The 15,073-nt window shown below is 56.4% G+C and overlaps 1 protein-coding gene across 1 annotated transcript in view; it reads right to left on the bottom strand.

Moving 5' to 3' along the window:
* Positions 1-6,530: 6,530 nt before the first annotated feature.
* Positions 6,531-15,073, bottom strand: part of LOC148590839 (uncharacterized) — a 191,267-nt gene continuing 182,724 nt past the window's right edge. The window contains exon 9 of the mRNA XM_088538416.1: positions 6,531-6,599. Within this exon, the coding sequence (XP_088394542.1) occupies positions 6,531-6,599 (69 nt within the window). The remainder of the gene's footprint in view (positions 6,600-15,073) is intronic.

The following is a 15,073-nucleotide window of genomic DNA, read 5'->3' as shown; positions in this document are numbered from 1 at the left end:
CTGTTGGCCTTGGAGTCTTCAGTGAGTGCCCTTGGATTGGCCTTTGTTCTGGCACAGCGATGCACAGAACTGGCCTCCAGCAGCAGCAGCTCTGCACATCTGAGCATGCACTGATACAAGAAGGAGAAACATGTCCGAAGGATTCAGGTTTAAATTCTGCATTTCAGGTACCATAATTCATATTGCTTTCATGTACCCTCATACCAGCTTAAGACAAGCAAGAAATGGAGAGGATGAAGAGCAAAGAGTCTATTTTCCTTTTTTTTTTTTTTTTTTTTTTTTTCAGCAGGAGCTGCAGGAGAACCTGGAGCTGAGCTTAGAGCAAGGCAGCAAGACTGCATGTTGTCACATTTCACCTGGAAGGAGACTGTTCCCATCTGCTCACCTGATGGTCATCAACCAGTTGGCCAAGCTGGTGAGGAGAGCCTTAAACTGAGAATGACTCAGAGAAGAAGACTATAGCAAGGGTGAGGGAGTGATGGGCTGGGATGGCAGGGAAAGGTGTAGGTGAGGTGGACAAAGGAAACCCCGGAGAGCACAGCAAGATGCAGGGAACTCTGCCTAGGGACAGACAGAAAGTCAGTCAGGATTGTAGGGGTGAGGATTAATGGGCAGACCAACAGTGATGGCCATGTGTGGATCTCTGCTATGGAGCGCCTGAAGAAGTGCAGCCTCTGCAAGGCCTGAGGAGTGCAGAGCTGGAGGGAGGAACATTCATTCTGCTCCCTGGATAGCAGTTCCCAGGCAGGCTCAGAAGCTGGAGTCAGGACTTGGAGGTAGCAACATGGTGATGGGCATCCCCATGGAGATGGTCAGGACATCATGATGGAGTCCCTATGGTCTCCACCAATGCATCTTGATGGGGTCCCCATGGTCTCCACCAGGACATCGTGATGAGGTCCCCATGGCACTCACCAGGGCTTTGTGATGTCAGTGGCATCATGCTCACAAGACCATTGTGAGGGGGCGGTCCCCATGGTGACCCTGCCTTTATTGAGGGAAAAGACCCCAGGTCTCCACTCTGAGGAGAGCAGCTCGATCAGGAGGGAGCGGCTCCCCTTGGTGCCAGTGTCAGGTCCCCACAAGAGGATCCTGAACATGGACAAGGAGCAGCAGGCGAACGCCTGTTCCCAGCCCGCAGACGGGCTCTCAGGCTTGCAGGAGAGCGTGAGCGAGGTGAGCAGTGGGGCTGAAGGGAGAGGCAGGCAGCAGGGATGGGACTGACACAGAGAGCACAAGAGTGGTTTGGAAGGGGAGTTGGGGTGAGATAGCCAGGCATGAGCTCTTCCGGGGAGAGCTCATTTATTCTCGGCCCTGGGTACTTTTTCTCGGACAAAAGACACCAGCTGGGGTCCTCCCAGGGCCACCCAAACCCTGTGAGCTCTGTGCTGAGAATCAGCAAGCAGCTCTAGACTGAGCTCAGCCAGGCTGTGTGCAGCCACGAGCCTCCCTTGGACACAGGGCTGAGGTTTCTTGTGCTTCAGGGGCCACTTGTATCCATGCAACCACCTCCACCAGGGGCCTCCTTCTCCCCACAGGTGGGCCAGCAGATCAAGGACCAGCGCCTGGAGGCAGAGGTGCTGAATCAGGAGTTGGTGCTAAGCACATCCTCAGGGTGCCAAGGGGGAGAGCTGCAGCTTTCTCAAGTGGAAGGGCCACCCGCCACGGTGTGCCAGGAAGAAAGAGCCTCTTCTGCCCCACAGGATGCACAGCAGTGCGCGCCGGCAGCCAAGGAGGGTTCCCGGGAGGCTGAACTCCCCAGCCTGCCCTTCGCAGAGGCACCGCACGGCTCTGCAGACGACACGGCTGCTGCTGGCTCACTGGAGGCCACACGCTCATCCCTGCTTGAGCCTGCTGGCTTTGTGGAGAGCATCTTTGCAGAAATTGCGGTGGAGCTGAGGGCAGAGAGCCGGAAGGCTGCCCCACCATGCCGAGCAGGGACAGGACAGGGCCCAAAGCAGCAGCCTGTGGGCATCATCTGCCACCTGGGAGCAGAGCCACTGCGTGTGCACCCGGACAACACCGCGCGCTACCTGTCCGTGCTCAGCATCCGCACGGAGCCGCTGGAGGAGCTCCAGAGCAGCTGCCTGGCGCGCACCGGGCAGAGCTTGGCCCAGCTGCGAGAAGGCGCCTTCCTGAGGAAGCAGCAGAGCCTGGAGGAGAGCGAGGATGAGGAAGAGGAGGACAAGGGAACATATTTCTCCCTGACAGCCTCGGGATCGCTCAATGTGCGACCCAAGCAGGTAAGCAGAAGGGATGGCTGGGGCAGCCAGAACCCTTGCGGTGCTGGCACCAGGTGCTGCTCTGCACAGTGACAGCCCAGTTGTCCCTGTGCTGGTGGGGCTCAGGAAGCCATTCTGGGGGGAAGTGAAGCCCCCTTCATAAACCTCCCTCTATTCTCTAGCTCCTCGCTAGAAACTCCTTCTATGACTTGTGGAACCCCAGGATGACACAAGTGGAGCTGCTCAAGGATGTGAGGTGCAAGTGGGAGGTGTTGGAGCGCCTCTATGCCCATGCCCCCAGGGAGGAGGGGCAGGTAAGGAGAGGCAAGAGAGCCCTAGGGGCAGAGCAGGATGAGCTCACAGGCCACACTGATGAGGAGGAGGATGCTGGTGAAGAGGCTCTGCAAGGCAAAGAGGTGGAGGAAAGCACCTCCAAGACCTGGGTCAGACCCAGCCTGCGCAGCCTGTTCGCAGACAGGGAGGCATCTCAGCAGAAGGTGCCCCCTGTGAGTGACAACCCCATTCTGGAGCAACCATTGCCTGATGACACGGCACCAGCGGTTCCTCCCCTGGCTGCAGGCCCTGCTCCCCAGGTGAGCAAGCAGCGCCTCACCTGCACCCACCATCCCAGGGAGCTGCCCTGTGAGCTGGGTCTGGGGTGAGCAGAGGGGGTGCTCAGAGCTGCTCCAGCCTGTGGGACCCCCCTGCTGTGGTGCCCTGTTGTCACCCCAACTATTTGCCCTCTGCGATGTCGCCATGGGGAGATGCCGAGTCCTCTCTGTATCCAAGGGCCAAAGGCACAAGGCTGTTGTCCCCTCCACCCCTGTGCTACATACAGCCCTGGGGCCTAGACACTGAGCAGGGAGGAAAGGGGCAGCCCCAGAAGTAGCCCCCTCCACACCAGGACACGAGCCCCCTTGTGCCATGCACCCGGTTGCCTCCGTTCCCCCTGCCCAGCCCTGCTGCTACAGCCCCACAAAGAGCCTTGTCCCCTTTCTGTGCCAGCCACAGATCCCTTCCCTTGGGATGCGCATCCATGGATAGCCTTCCCCATCCCCAAACCCTTTGACCCTGTGTAACCAGGGGTACTGGTACCCTGAGCAGCAGCAGCTGATGGCCAACGGGTGCGTGTTCTTGTCCTGTCCATGCAGGAGGCCTCGGAGTCCCAAGAGGAGGAGAAGTCATCGTCCTCCTGCAGCCCCAGGCCAGATGTTGAGCCAGGTTCGTACCTGCATGCAGAGTCCTTCTGGGGACAGTGGGCCAGTCTGGGACAGCAAGTGGCACTGAGGTCGGCAGCAGGAAGCGCTCAGGGGCTTCTGTGCAAAGGCCACAGACCCTTGGGAAGCCCTTGGTGCTGGGGACAGGCAGGTGCTCTCCGTGTGCCCGTGTGGCCCATCGCCCACAGCTCTCCTTCCCTCCACAGGCATCACCGCCCTCCCAGACATCGCCGTTCCCCGGCGATGGTGCTCGCGACTCAGGACGGCGCTTCGGGTTCTGTGCAGAGCGTTCTGCTGCCACTGCATCACCAGGCAGCAAGAGGAGCAGCGCAGGTGAAAGAGCCCAGCAGGATCCCGAGAGTGGGGCTGGTGCAGAGCGACAGACACTGTGTCGTGGCGGGCACCGAAATGCTGCTGCGTCATCCCCCAGAGCACCCATACGCCTACATGAGCCCTAGTTGTCAACAGCCATTGCTTCTTTCAAATAAACCCCTCAAAAGATTTTTCTCCCTGGGTCACTTTGTGTCAGGACAATCTCTACATTTAGATTAGAGCAGGTGATGCCAATGGAACCAGTGGGGCCTTGTTCTGGATGGGCTCAGAATTCAGCAATAATCACGCAGAACGAGGTGACTACATCGAGCATTTATTCAGGTGAAAGCACATAAAAGAAGCAAAGTATGGATGACTACTCATGAGGTGATACCTGCTGGCAGGATACTGGATCCGAACATCCTCTCGAGCTGGCAGATCAGAGAGAGAGAGTTGCTGACCAGCTCCCGCAGAGATAGCACAGGCCTCAGAGTTAGGGGTTTCTCCTTCCCCCGCCTCTCTCCACACTGTCGTTTTTTATGCCTGGTGCATCCTGGCACGCAGGGTCAGTCCGACCCAGGAGGCAGGCCGGGGAGGGTGGACAAACTCTGCCTCTAGTTGTCCAGCTCTCCCCACTGGGTGCGCAGGCGTGCACACCAGTCAGGGGTCCCAGCCCTCAATTCGAGGGTCCTGCCTTACTCCTCTTCTTCCTCATTTCCGGGTGTTTGACCTCCAAAGCTAGTTTGGAGGATGCCTGCGGTTAAGTTGGCTACAAGCCCAGCCGAGCGGCCAGCTTCAACAGGTTTTCGGGGGGGCTGCCTGTGAACCGGGCTGAGCAGCTGCATCCCTGCTCCTTATCGCTCAGCCTAGGCAGGGAAACGGCTCCTTTCTCAAGATCTGGCCTCTGCTTCTAACAGGAGATTTTTATGACTCTACAGATCACAGAAATTTCCATCTCCAATACAGGCCACTACAGTAGTCACTTTTTTTCATATCCCAGACAAGGTTCTGTGGCCCCAAAGCAGTGGACCACTTCTTCTACGGTTTTAATCCTTTGCTGGAGCTTGCCTGCAGTGACACCACTGTTGTCACACCTGTAGCTGTACTGTGTTTCCTGGATATAGTCTTCCTGGATACAGTCTTCCCCTTCCTGCTCACACTGGCTTCCTATGTGTGCATCAGAGCTGCCATCCTAAAGATCCCATCCAGCGTGGGCAGGAAGAAGGTCTTCTCCACCTGCTCTTCTCACCTCACTGCTGTCACTGTTTTCTATGGCACCCTCATCATTGCCTGCCTGATGCCCAGGACTGGCCCCCTGAGGCAGCTCAACAAAGTCTTCTCCTTGTTCTACACTGTCCTCACACCCCTGCTCAATCCTCTCCTCTACAATCTGCGCAACAGGGAGGTGGGGGAGGCTCTCAGAAAAGCAGTCAGGACTGCTCGGGCTTGCACCCAGAGCTCATAGCAGTTGTCCACTGCTGCACAGAAAACATTGCTGCTTCTGCACAGTAGCACAGTCAATACAGGAAAGGAAACAGTAGGCTGCACCCTTGATATCCATTGAGAAGAAGACAGCAATGAGGATAATGCTGGAAAGTAGAAGGGAAGAGGGGATATTAAATCAATTAAACTTCACGGTCTAGAAGGGATAGACATAATGTCCCATTCTTGTTGCTTCCTTGACAGACGATAAAGGAGTCGTTGTATCTGAGATAGGTTACATGTCTTCTTGATTCGTTTGCTTGCTTATTTTGTTTCTGTGTTTTGTTTGTTGGTTTGTTTCTGTGGTGACGGGAAATTCATGTGTGGTGAAAGGTGAGAGGTCAGAGAGGGAGATTTGGAGTGGCAGGACTTTCCCAACTGCAGATTTATTGGATGAGAGCCAACCCCGTCTGCTGTAACTATTTTCAGGGTATCTCAGCCCATAGGCCTCGCTACTCCACTGGCCAATGGAAACGCATATACTGCACAAACACATATTGGTGTCTCCTGTCATTCGTGATGGTGTCAGATCTCCCACATACCTATGGGTTCCTGGCAGACAGTGAGGGGAAATAGTGCAGGGACCTGCATGGCCTGGTAGTGCCAGTGAATACTGTAGGCAAACTCCAGGGCATCCAAAAGGGCCCTCAGTACCAACATGGGCAACAGCACTCACGCCTGCAGCCCAGGACTTCAGTGCCAGTTTGTCTGTGCCTCGGTCCATCCTGAGCGTGATGAGCACGTGCAGTGTCCCTGAGGAGCCTCTTTCTCTCTGTGTCTCTCCAGGGAGCCTGAGGGTGAGCTCAGGCAGAGCAGGCTCCTGGGTCAACCAACAGCCCTTGGCAAGATGAAGTGAGAGTCCAAAGCTGCATTCCTGCTAATGCCTAAAGCCATGTTTTCATGGTTCCATTTCAGTACCTGTGGTGGCCCTCAGAGGAATTATTTACATGTCTGTGGTGAGCACCTGCGTCCCGGAGAGCTTATGAACAGAAGATCGCCTTCAATCGCAAGGCACTCAGGCCAGCAGAGTCAAGAAAGACAGGTTTCTGACCTTGAGAAAGCCTTTGTAGGCATCTTGCCTATCTCTCCATGTTGTTCTTCCCTCCATGGATGCCCACAACCTATCATGACAAGACCAAGGGGGACAGTCCCATCTCAGCATCCACATCCATTGTGCCCACTGCACATCTCATCCACTCTCCAGTGAAATCATGACCAAAACTTGAGTAAAATGTCAGAGGTATCATGAAAACAAGAGGCAGATAACTGCAGATGCTTTACACCCTGATGTTTAACCCTACTCTTTGGTGTCATAAGCCAAGCTCATGGCTTCAGGATTTGATTCTGAGTTTGGAGAATTTTGACCCTGATTGGAAAAGAGATCATAGAGGAACATGAGTGGCATCAGGTCAAGCTTTCACTTCCTCTGCCTGATTAATGCACAGCAGGAAAGGACATGGATGTGTAAAGTAGCTTAACAGGAAAGAGTCAAAGTTTGAAATGGGAATTGATGACCCTTCTGTCCTGATAGCAGTGGGAGCTGCAGGACTGTCCTGATGGCAGGGGGGGCTGCAGGACTATCCTGATGGCAGGGGGAGCTGCAGAACTGTCCTGGTGGCAGGAAGAGGTGCAGGAATCCCCAGCCCCGCAATGCCTCCTTGTTGCCTGCTGAGGGGTGGGAAACCAAATGTGGGCTCTGAGGGCTGGATGTCCTGGTCCCCTTGTGTGTGGGAAGAGGGGACAAATGCTTCTTATTTGAGCCCCACCATCACCATGAGAAATCCCTCTCACAACAGCCCAGCCCCAGAGGCACGTGGACACACCGCAGTGAGCCCAGTGGAGACCCCTGCAATGGCTGCGAGTTGAAGGAGAGAACACAGGAGTCGAGACTCAGGGTCTGGATCTGTTCATCTGGGAGAAGAGGCAGGAGGATCACAGTGCTGCCTGCAGCTGCCAAAGTGGAGGGTGGGGAGAAGATGGAGCCAGAGCCTTCCCAGTGGTGCCCAGGAACAGCGTGAGGAGGCTAAGGGTGGCCGGCACTGAAGGAAGGACCCAGAGCCTTGGGGAATCCATCCCCAGAGAGCATGGGGGCTCTGTCCTGCCCAGCCCTGGGAAACCCGCTCTGTTGCCTCCACTTGCAGCAGGAGGTTGAGCGGAGACCTCCAGGAGCCCCTTCCCTCCATGACTGCTCTGCAACTCTGTCTGGTAAACGAATGTCCCTCCAGACATTACTGGATGCATTGGCATTGCCTGCTCTAGTCTAAATGTGGAGATTGGCCTGACACAAAGTGACACAGGGAGAAAAGTTTCTGAGGGTTTTATTTGAAAGAAGCAATGGCTGTTGACAACTAGGGCTCACATGGGCACACGGGTGCTCTGGGACACAATGCAGCAGCATCTCTGTGCCCGCCAGGACACAGTGTCTGTCGCTCTGCGCCAGCCCCGCTCTCAGGATCCTGCCGGGCTCTTTCAGCTGCGCTGCTCCTCTCGCTGCCCCACGATGCAGCAGCAGCAGAACGCTCTGCACAGAGCCCGAAGCGCCGTCCTGAGCCGCGAGCGCCATCGCCGGGGAGCTGCAACGTCCGGGAGGGCGGCGATGCCTGTGGTGGGAAGCAGAGCTGTGGGCAATGGGCTGCACGGGTGCAGGGCTGCACCTGCCTGTCCCTGCCACCAAGGGCTTCCCGAGGGGTTCTGTCCTCGGCACAGCAACTCCCGACCGCTTCCTGCTGCCGGCCTGGTGCTGCTGGCTGTGCTAGGACAGGCCCACTGTCCCCAGCAGGGCTCTCCACGTGGGTACGTACCTGCCTCAACGTCGGGTGTGGGGCTGCAGGAGGAGGGCTTCTCCTCCTCCTCTTGGGGCTCCAAGGCCACCTGCATGGGCAGAGCAAGAACACGCACCCGTCAGCCATCAGCTGGCCCTGCTGAGGGTCCCAGTGCCCCAGGCTGCACAATGGCAAAGGGTTTGGATCAGAGGAGGCTGCCCATGGCTGCATGTCCCAAGGGAAGGGACCTGCGGCTGGCACGGCAATGGGACAAGGCTCGTTGTGGGGCCATAGCAGAGGGCTGGGCAGGGGGAAAGGAAGGCAGCCGGGGGCATGCGTGGCACAAGGGGGCTGGTGCCCTGGTGTGGAGGGGGCTGCTGCTGGGGCTGCCTCTTCCCTCCTCGCTCGGCATCCAGACCCCAGGGCTGAATGCGACATGGGCTGGAGCAGACTTCATCCCTGTGTCTTTGGCACTTGGAAACGGAGAGAAGCCGGCATCTCCCCATGGAGACATGGCAGAGGATAAATACCTGGGGGTGACAGTGGGATGTCATGGGCAGGGGGGCTCCAAGGAAATGGGGTAACTCTGGGCACCCCCCACACAGCTCCCACGGCAGCTCCCGGGGATGGTGAGGACAGGGGAGATGCTGCTTGCTCACCTGGGGAGCAGGGCCTGCAGCTGGGGGAGAAGCTGCTGCTGTTGTTTCCTGCAGCAGGGTTTCCTTGGGAGACGGGCTGCTGCTCATCTCATCGCAAGGGTTTTCAGCCGAAGGAGAGGCCTCTGGTGCAGGTTCTGGAGGAAGTGATGGAGACGGAGGAGCATTTTCCCCTGCATGCTGGATGAAGTTGCTGGATGCCGGGGAGGCCTCTGGTTCTGCTCCTGCACTTGCTGCTGGTGGGACAGGCACGCTGTCCTCTGCGTGCAGAAAGCTGTTGGCCAAAGGAGGTGCTCCTGGCTCACCGCCCCTGGGCATTGCTGGCTCAAGGCTCTCCACGTGGCCAGGTGCCTCGCTCACAGTCTCTGTGATGCTGACATGGGGCGAGCAGGGCACCTTCTCGTGCTCCGTCTCCTGGTCCACAGCCGGGCTGCAAAGGCTGGCTCTGACCCAGGTCAAAGAGTTAATTTCCTCCACCTCCTCTTCCCCATCCTCCTCCTCCTCATCAGTGTCCTCTACTCTCTCCTCCTGCAGTGCTCCCAGGCCTCTCGGCGCCTCCCGGGTTGGGGCATGAGCATAGAGCCGCTCCAGCACCTCCCACTTGCAGCTTGCGCCTTTGAGGAGCTCCACTCGCGTGATCTCTGGTTTCCAGAGGTCATAGAAGGAGTTTCTGGCGAGGAGCTAGAAGGAGAGAGGGAGGTTTGTGAAGGGAGGAAAGGCCTCGTGGGGCTCCGCCAGTGCTTTGACAAGCCGGCTGTCCCGCATGACGCGGCACAGCTGCTGGCCACAGCACTGGGAGGGCTCCCCCATGGCCCAGCACTCCCTGGCACTCACCTCCTTGGGTTTGGCATTGAGTGATCCTGCCAGCGTCAGGGAGAAACGGTTGCCACGGCCCTCCTCCTGCTCGTCCTGCCTCTCTCTCAGGTTCTGCTCCCTCATTGGAAAAGCTCCTTCTCGGAGCTGGGCCAAGCTCTGTCCAGTGCGCTGCAGGCAGCTCCTCTCCAGCTCCTCCAGCGGCTCTGTTCTGATGCTGAGCACAGCCAGGTAGCGTGCAGTGTTGTCTTCATGCACGTGCACTGGCCTTCCTTGGAGGTGGCACGTGACCTCCAAGGGCTGCTGCCGTGTCCGTGATGTCCGTACTCTCACTGGCCCACTTGGGCAGCTTAGTCCGCTAGGCCAGCTCGGCCAGCTAGGAATGCTGCACTGGAATTGTCCCCGATGACTGTAGGGATCGGGCCCTGTCTGAGGTGCAGAAGATGATGTGCTGGGGCGCCACTCTATGCTCTGGAGCTGCCATGATCTTGCCTGGGCGTCTTGATGGATGACGCGTGCCAGTACGTGTGGGGGCACAGGTACAGTGAGCTCCATCCTAGCTCTGTTGGAATCAGGCTGTGCTGGCTCCCGTGGAGAGGGCGATGGCGTTTCTTGAGGCCTTCCAAGGCTGGTGGAGGGCTGCGGCTCTTGCACCGTGGAGGGCACATCGCTGGCCTTCTCCTCACAACCTGCAATGAAGGCCACCACAAAGGCAGTCCTTACTGCCGTCCTTGGTCCCTCCCTCCATCCTTCCCAACGGGAAACCTCCGGCAGCCTCTGACCCCCTTGACGATGGCTCTGCCATGCAGGTGGCTGCTGCCCTGCTCCCAAAGGCTGCCTGGGGAGAGGGCTCGTGCCTATGGGCAAGCCTTGGGCAAAGGCAGCTCCTCGGAGAGCCCGAGGCGGGTGCGTGCAGGCTGCCGTGCAGAGCAGCGCTCGGCCTGCCGGGCACAGAGACCTCCTGGTGTCTCCCAGCACGTCCCGCCTGCTTCTCGGCCCCATGGGGACTCAGGCAGAGGCTCGGCCTCCACCGCCGCTCAGCTCTGTACCTGTGCGATGCCGTGTTCAGAGGTGTGTGAGCCCTGAGGGCCGGGCTGTGGAGACAGCCGGTCACTTTGGTGGGACGAAGCCGGGCTCCTGCTGCGCTGCACTGCTGCGGGCAGCTCCTGCTGGCCCACCTGTGGGGAGAAGGAGGCCCGTGATGGGGACACTTGTGTTGGTACGAGCAGCTCCAAATGACGGGAAACCCCAGCCTCGTGTCGGAGGGAACATCCTGGCTGATCACAATGCGACTGTGCGTGGCCTGGACCTGCTCTCTGCTCTCAGCACAGAGCTCATGGGGTTCATGTGGGCCTTGGAGCGTCCAGATCAAAGAATCATAGAATCACTATGTTGGGAAAGATCTCCAAAACCATTCAGTCCAACTGTAAACCCTTCAACCCCATGCCTGCTAAACCATAGCTCTAAAGTGCCTTATCTGCACATTTCTTGAATGCTGTCAGGGACAGTGATTCTACCACTTCCCTTGGCAGCCTCTTGAAATGCTTCACCACTCTTTCCACCTGGAAAGTTTTCCTAATATCTAACCTGAGCCTCTCCTGGTGCAACATGAAGCCATTTCCTCTTGTCTTATTGGTTGTTATTTAGGAGAATAGATCAACCCTGCCTCACTACAACCACCTCTCAGGTTGTTGTGCAGAGCAATAATGTCTCCCCTGAGGCTCCTCTTTTCCACACTAAATAACCCCAGCTCCCTCAGCCACTCCTCATAGGGTCCATGCTCCAAAGCCTTCACCAGCTTTGGTGCCCTTCTCTGGGCACACTCCAGTGCCTCCATGGCTTTTATTTTTACTTTTTCTAGTGATGGGCCCAGAATTGAACACAGTGTTTGGGGTGCGACATCACCAGCATCAAGTACAGGGGGAGAGTGCAGGTCAGGCTGCTTTTCCCGCACCCAGGAATACAAGTCCCCTCGCTGGAGGAGCTCCTGCCCGGCTATCTTGACTCAGGGCTCCTTCCCCACCACCCCTGTGCTCTCCATGCGGGTCCTGTCCCTGCCTCCCAGCTCTCCCTCCAGCCCCGACACTCACCTCACTCGTGCACTCTTGCGCACTAGAGTTCCCTTCCATGGATGAGGTGCAGGCGTTTGCCTGCTGCTCCTTCTCCATCTCTAGGAACCTCTCTGAGGACCTCTCACACGGGCACCAAGGGGAGTTGCTCCCTGCTGGTTGCGCCGCAATCCTCAGAGTGAAGACCCTAGCAGGGACACGGTCACCTTGGGGACTGCCCCATCACAGTGGCCTGTGGGTGTGATGCCACCCCCATCACAAAGCCCTGGGAGTCGCCATGGGGACACCAGGCACCTCCTCTCCCCACTCCTGAGCAGGTCCCTGGGGCGCAGGACGAGTTGTCCCCTCCACAGCTCTGCGCTCCTCAGGCCTTGCAGAGGCTGCCCCTCGTCAGGCGCTCCATAGCAGACACCCACCACGAGGCCACCCCTGTCCTCGTCCCTGTGCTCTCGATTGCCTCTTGGTTCACCCCAAGGCAGAGCTCCCTGCATCCCACTGCTCCCTCCCTGAGCTTCTCTTTCCCACATCACCCCGTGGCTATTCCTTGCCATCCCAGGCCATCACTTCCTCACTCCCTTTGGAGTCCTCCTCCTCCCCGAGTTGCTCCCACTTTGAGGCTCTCCTCACCAGCGTGGCCACCTGCTTGACCATCAGGTCAGCACATGGGAACAGCTGCGTTTTACATCCCCTCAGCTTCATGTGACGCCAACCCCCAACCAGCCTCCATGAAAAGACAAAACACTTGGGAATCTCGCACTTAGGTTCCTGACATGGGCTTGTTTCTGCCCACACTCATTTACCACCCCGCAAATTCCTGCCCTGTGGGTGCAGCATTGAGTGGCAGGAGTGGAGAAGGGAGTTAATACCATTTATTAATTGCAATCAATATGTAAAGAAATCATTCTTGTCCCCTTCTAGGTGCCCTGCCTTGCTAAGAGACATTGGCTATCTTCTTAATATGTAAGAAATCGTTATAGGTTTTATTGATATGTACAGGATTTTTAACAAGGTTCTACAAGTGGAAATGAGTGGGAAGAATATGGCAAGTGCAGGAGAACAGTTAAAGGAAGGGAAAGTAGGTAAAGCATGGGAAAATTACTAAAAGCATAGGCAAAAGTGCGAAAGTGTGGCAAATGAGCGTAAGAGTTGGAAAATAATAGCTGGCAGATGTAAGGATTGGAAAAAAAATTGAAATGGCGGGAAGCAGTGCAAAAGCATTGGAGAAGTGTCCAGATCTTGGAAAATAGGGAAAAACATGGGTAAGGAACGATAGTGTAGGAATATGGTCAAAAGTACGGAATAGTGTAGGAATATGGTCAAAAACATACAAAAGTGGAAAAAGTGTGAAGTGATGGGGAAAAAAAGGAAAGTGCAAAAAGAACACCGAGAGCTCAGTAATATCGAGAAAGCATGGGAAAAGAAGGAGAGGTTGGGTAAAAGACAAAGGAAATGGTCACAAGCATGGCAGTAAAAGATGTGGGAAAATGGTCACAAGCATGGCAGGGAATGTTTGTGAAAGAGAAGGAAAAAAAGTGAAAGCATGGGAGAATTATCAAAGTAGAGGAAAATGTGGAAAAAAATGTGGGAAGAAGTGACAAAGTGTAAGAATACTAGTGAAAATGAATCTGTGGGGAAAACCTCCAAAGCAGGAGAAAAACAGACCGTGTGTGAAGCCTTGTGGAAGGGTCCAGGGTCCCCCACATCTCCAGCGTGCCCTTGCCCTCAGAAGGCGTCTGCCCCCAGGGAGGAGGGACGCTCCTGCCTTCTTGTCACCGCCAGGTGCCTGCAATGTGCCCCTGCTCTGCTGCCTGTTGCTGAGGGTCCCCAAGGCAGCCCCACTGTCTGCAGACCCCTCTCCTACCATGGAGCAGGCCTGCCCGCGCGGTGCCTGGAGACCCCAGCAAGGCTGCGCTTAGAGGTGAAGGTGACACTGTCCTCGGTGAAAGTCTGATTGGGGCCAAGGTCAGGAAAGGACAAGAGACAACAAGGACAAGCAGCAGCAAAGGGAATTTCAAGAGAGTTTAAGGACAAACTAATAATAATTTTTGTAGCTGAGCAGCACTGGGACAGGAGCCAGGAGATTTTCCTGGTGAAACCACCTACCAACCTGACACAAGAGTAAAGTTAGCCCTTCCCAGAGCAACCTGGTTGCCTCCTACCTCAAGAGGAAAGCCTGTGTGCAAAAGGACAAAGCAGGGGATTCTGTAAACTCTCACTTTAGCAAGGGCATTGAAAAGGTTTCTCATAGTCTCCTAGTCAATTTGGTGAACTGATCTGCAGAAGATCAGTGGACCATAAGGGAGGTGGATGGAGCATCAGGCTCACTGAGAACAGTGATCAGCAGTGCAGTGCTGCTAAGCGGCAGCTGGCTGTTAGTGGCATCCCTCAGTGATCAGCATGTGGGACAGGACTGCTTCATCATAACATCATAACATCGAGTTAGTGAAGAAGTCCCTGGATGTGGGCAGCCTGTGATTTGACAGCCTGAGGTCACCCTTAGCCTGTTTCCTCTTCATATCCTCTAGGGGTGTGAAGGGTTTCTGGGGAGGGAGTGATAGAAGGTGTTAAGGGTGCAGCGACTAGCGCAGAGACCTTGGGGTGATGTGCCTCTCCCATTTCTGAAGCACGCTTGACTGTACATAAGGAGGACTAGGCCTAAGGCAGTGGTGGCATCCAGTTGTTTGGGCAGGAGGCTCCAAGGCCCCTTTGCAGCCCCAGCTCCTCTTGCCCCATGGTGCAGGCAGTGGCCAGAGAGCGCAGAGAAGGACCTGGGGTGCACAACAAGTTGACCAAGAGCCAGCAATGTGCCCTTGTGGCCAAGACTGTCCTTGGTGTTTTGGGCTGCAGTAGGAAGAGTGTTGGGAGCGGGTCCAAGGAGAGGATCCTGCCCGTCTCCTCAGGCCCTGGGGACGCCACATGTGCAGGGCTGCGACCAGCTGTTTGTTCCCCAGGACAGGAGGGATATGGAGCTACTACGGAGAGTGCAGTGTAGGGCTCTGGAGACAATGAGGGGATGGGAGTATCTTTACTGTGGGGAGAGACTGTGAAAGCTGGGTCTGTTCAGCCTGGAGGAGAGAAGGCCAAGAGGGATGTTATTAAGCAGTAAAAATGCCTTTAAGGGAGGGTATCAAGAGGAGGAGTCCAGACTCATTTTATTGCTGGCCCATGCTAGGTGAAGGGGCAAGAGCCACAAGCTGGCGCACAGGAAGGTCCCTCTAAATAGGAGGAAAGAGCGGCTGGCGGTGAGGGTGACACAGCATCGGCACAGGTTTCCCAGGGGGTTGTGGACTCTCCTTCTCTGGAGACTTTCCAAATCCTCCTGGATGTGATCCTATGCAATGTGATTGAGTTTGGAGTAGGTGATCTCCAGAGGTGCCTTCCCGTCTCAACGCTTCTATAATTCTGTGATTCTGTCAGCGTGGGCCTTCCTGGAGCACTTTGGAGAGGAAATGGCAGGCGGCCCAGGGCAGAGGCGTGAGCTGCAGAGGCAGTGGGAGGCAGCGGCAACCAGGAGGCAGGAGGAGCAGGAGCCAGGGTGCT

The sequence above is a fragment of the Tinamus guttatus genome, unplaced genomic scaffold, assembly GCF_059628265.1.
Source record: "Tinamus guttatus ecotype Peru unplaced genomic scaffold, ASM5962826v1 Tinamus_guttatus_pri_ptg001083l, whole genome shotgun sequence".
NCBI classification, from domain to species: domain Eukaryota; kingdom Metazoa; phylum Chordata; class Aves; order Tinamiformes; family Tinamidae; genus Tinamus; species Tinamus guttatus.
This window is presented reverse-complemented; position numbering and strand designations above follow the sequence as displayed.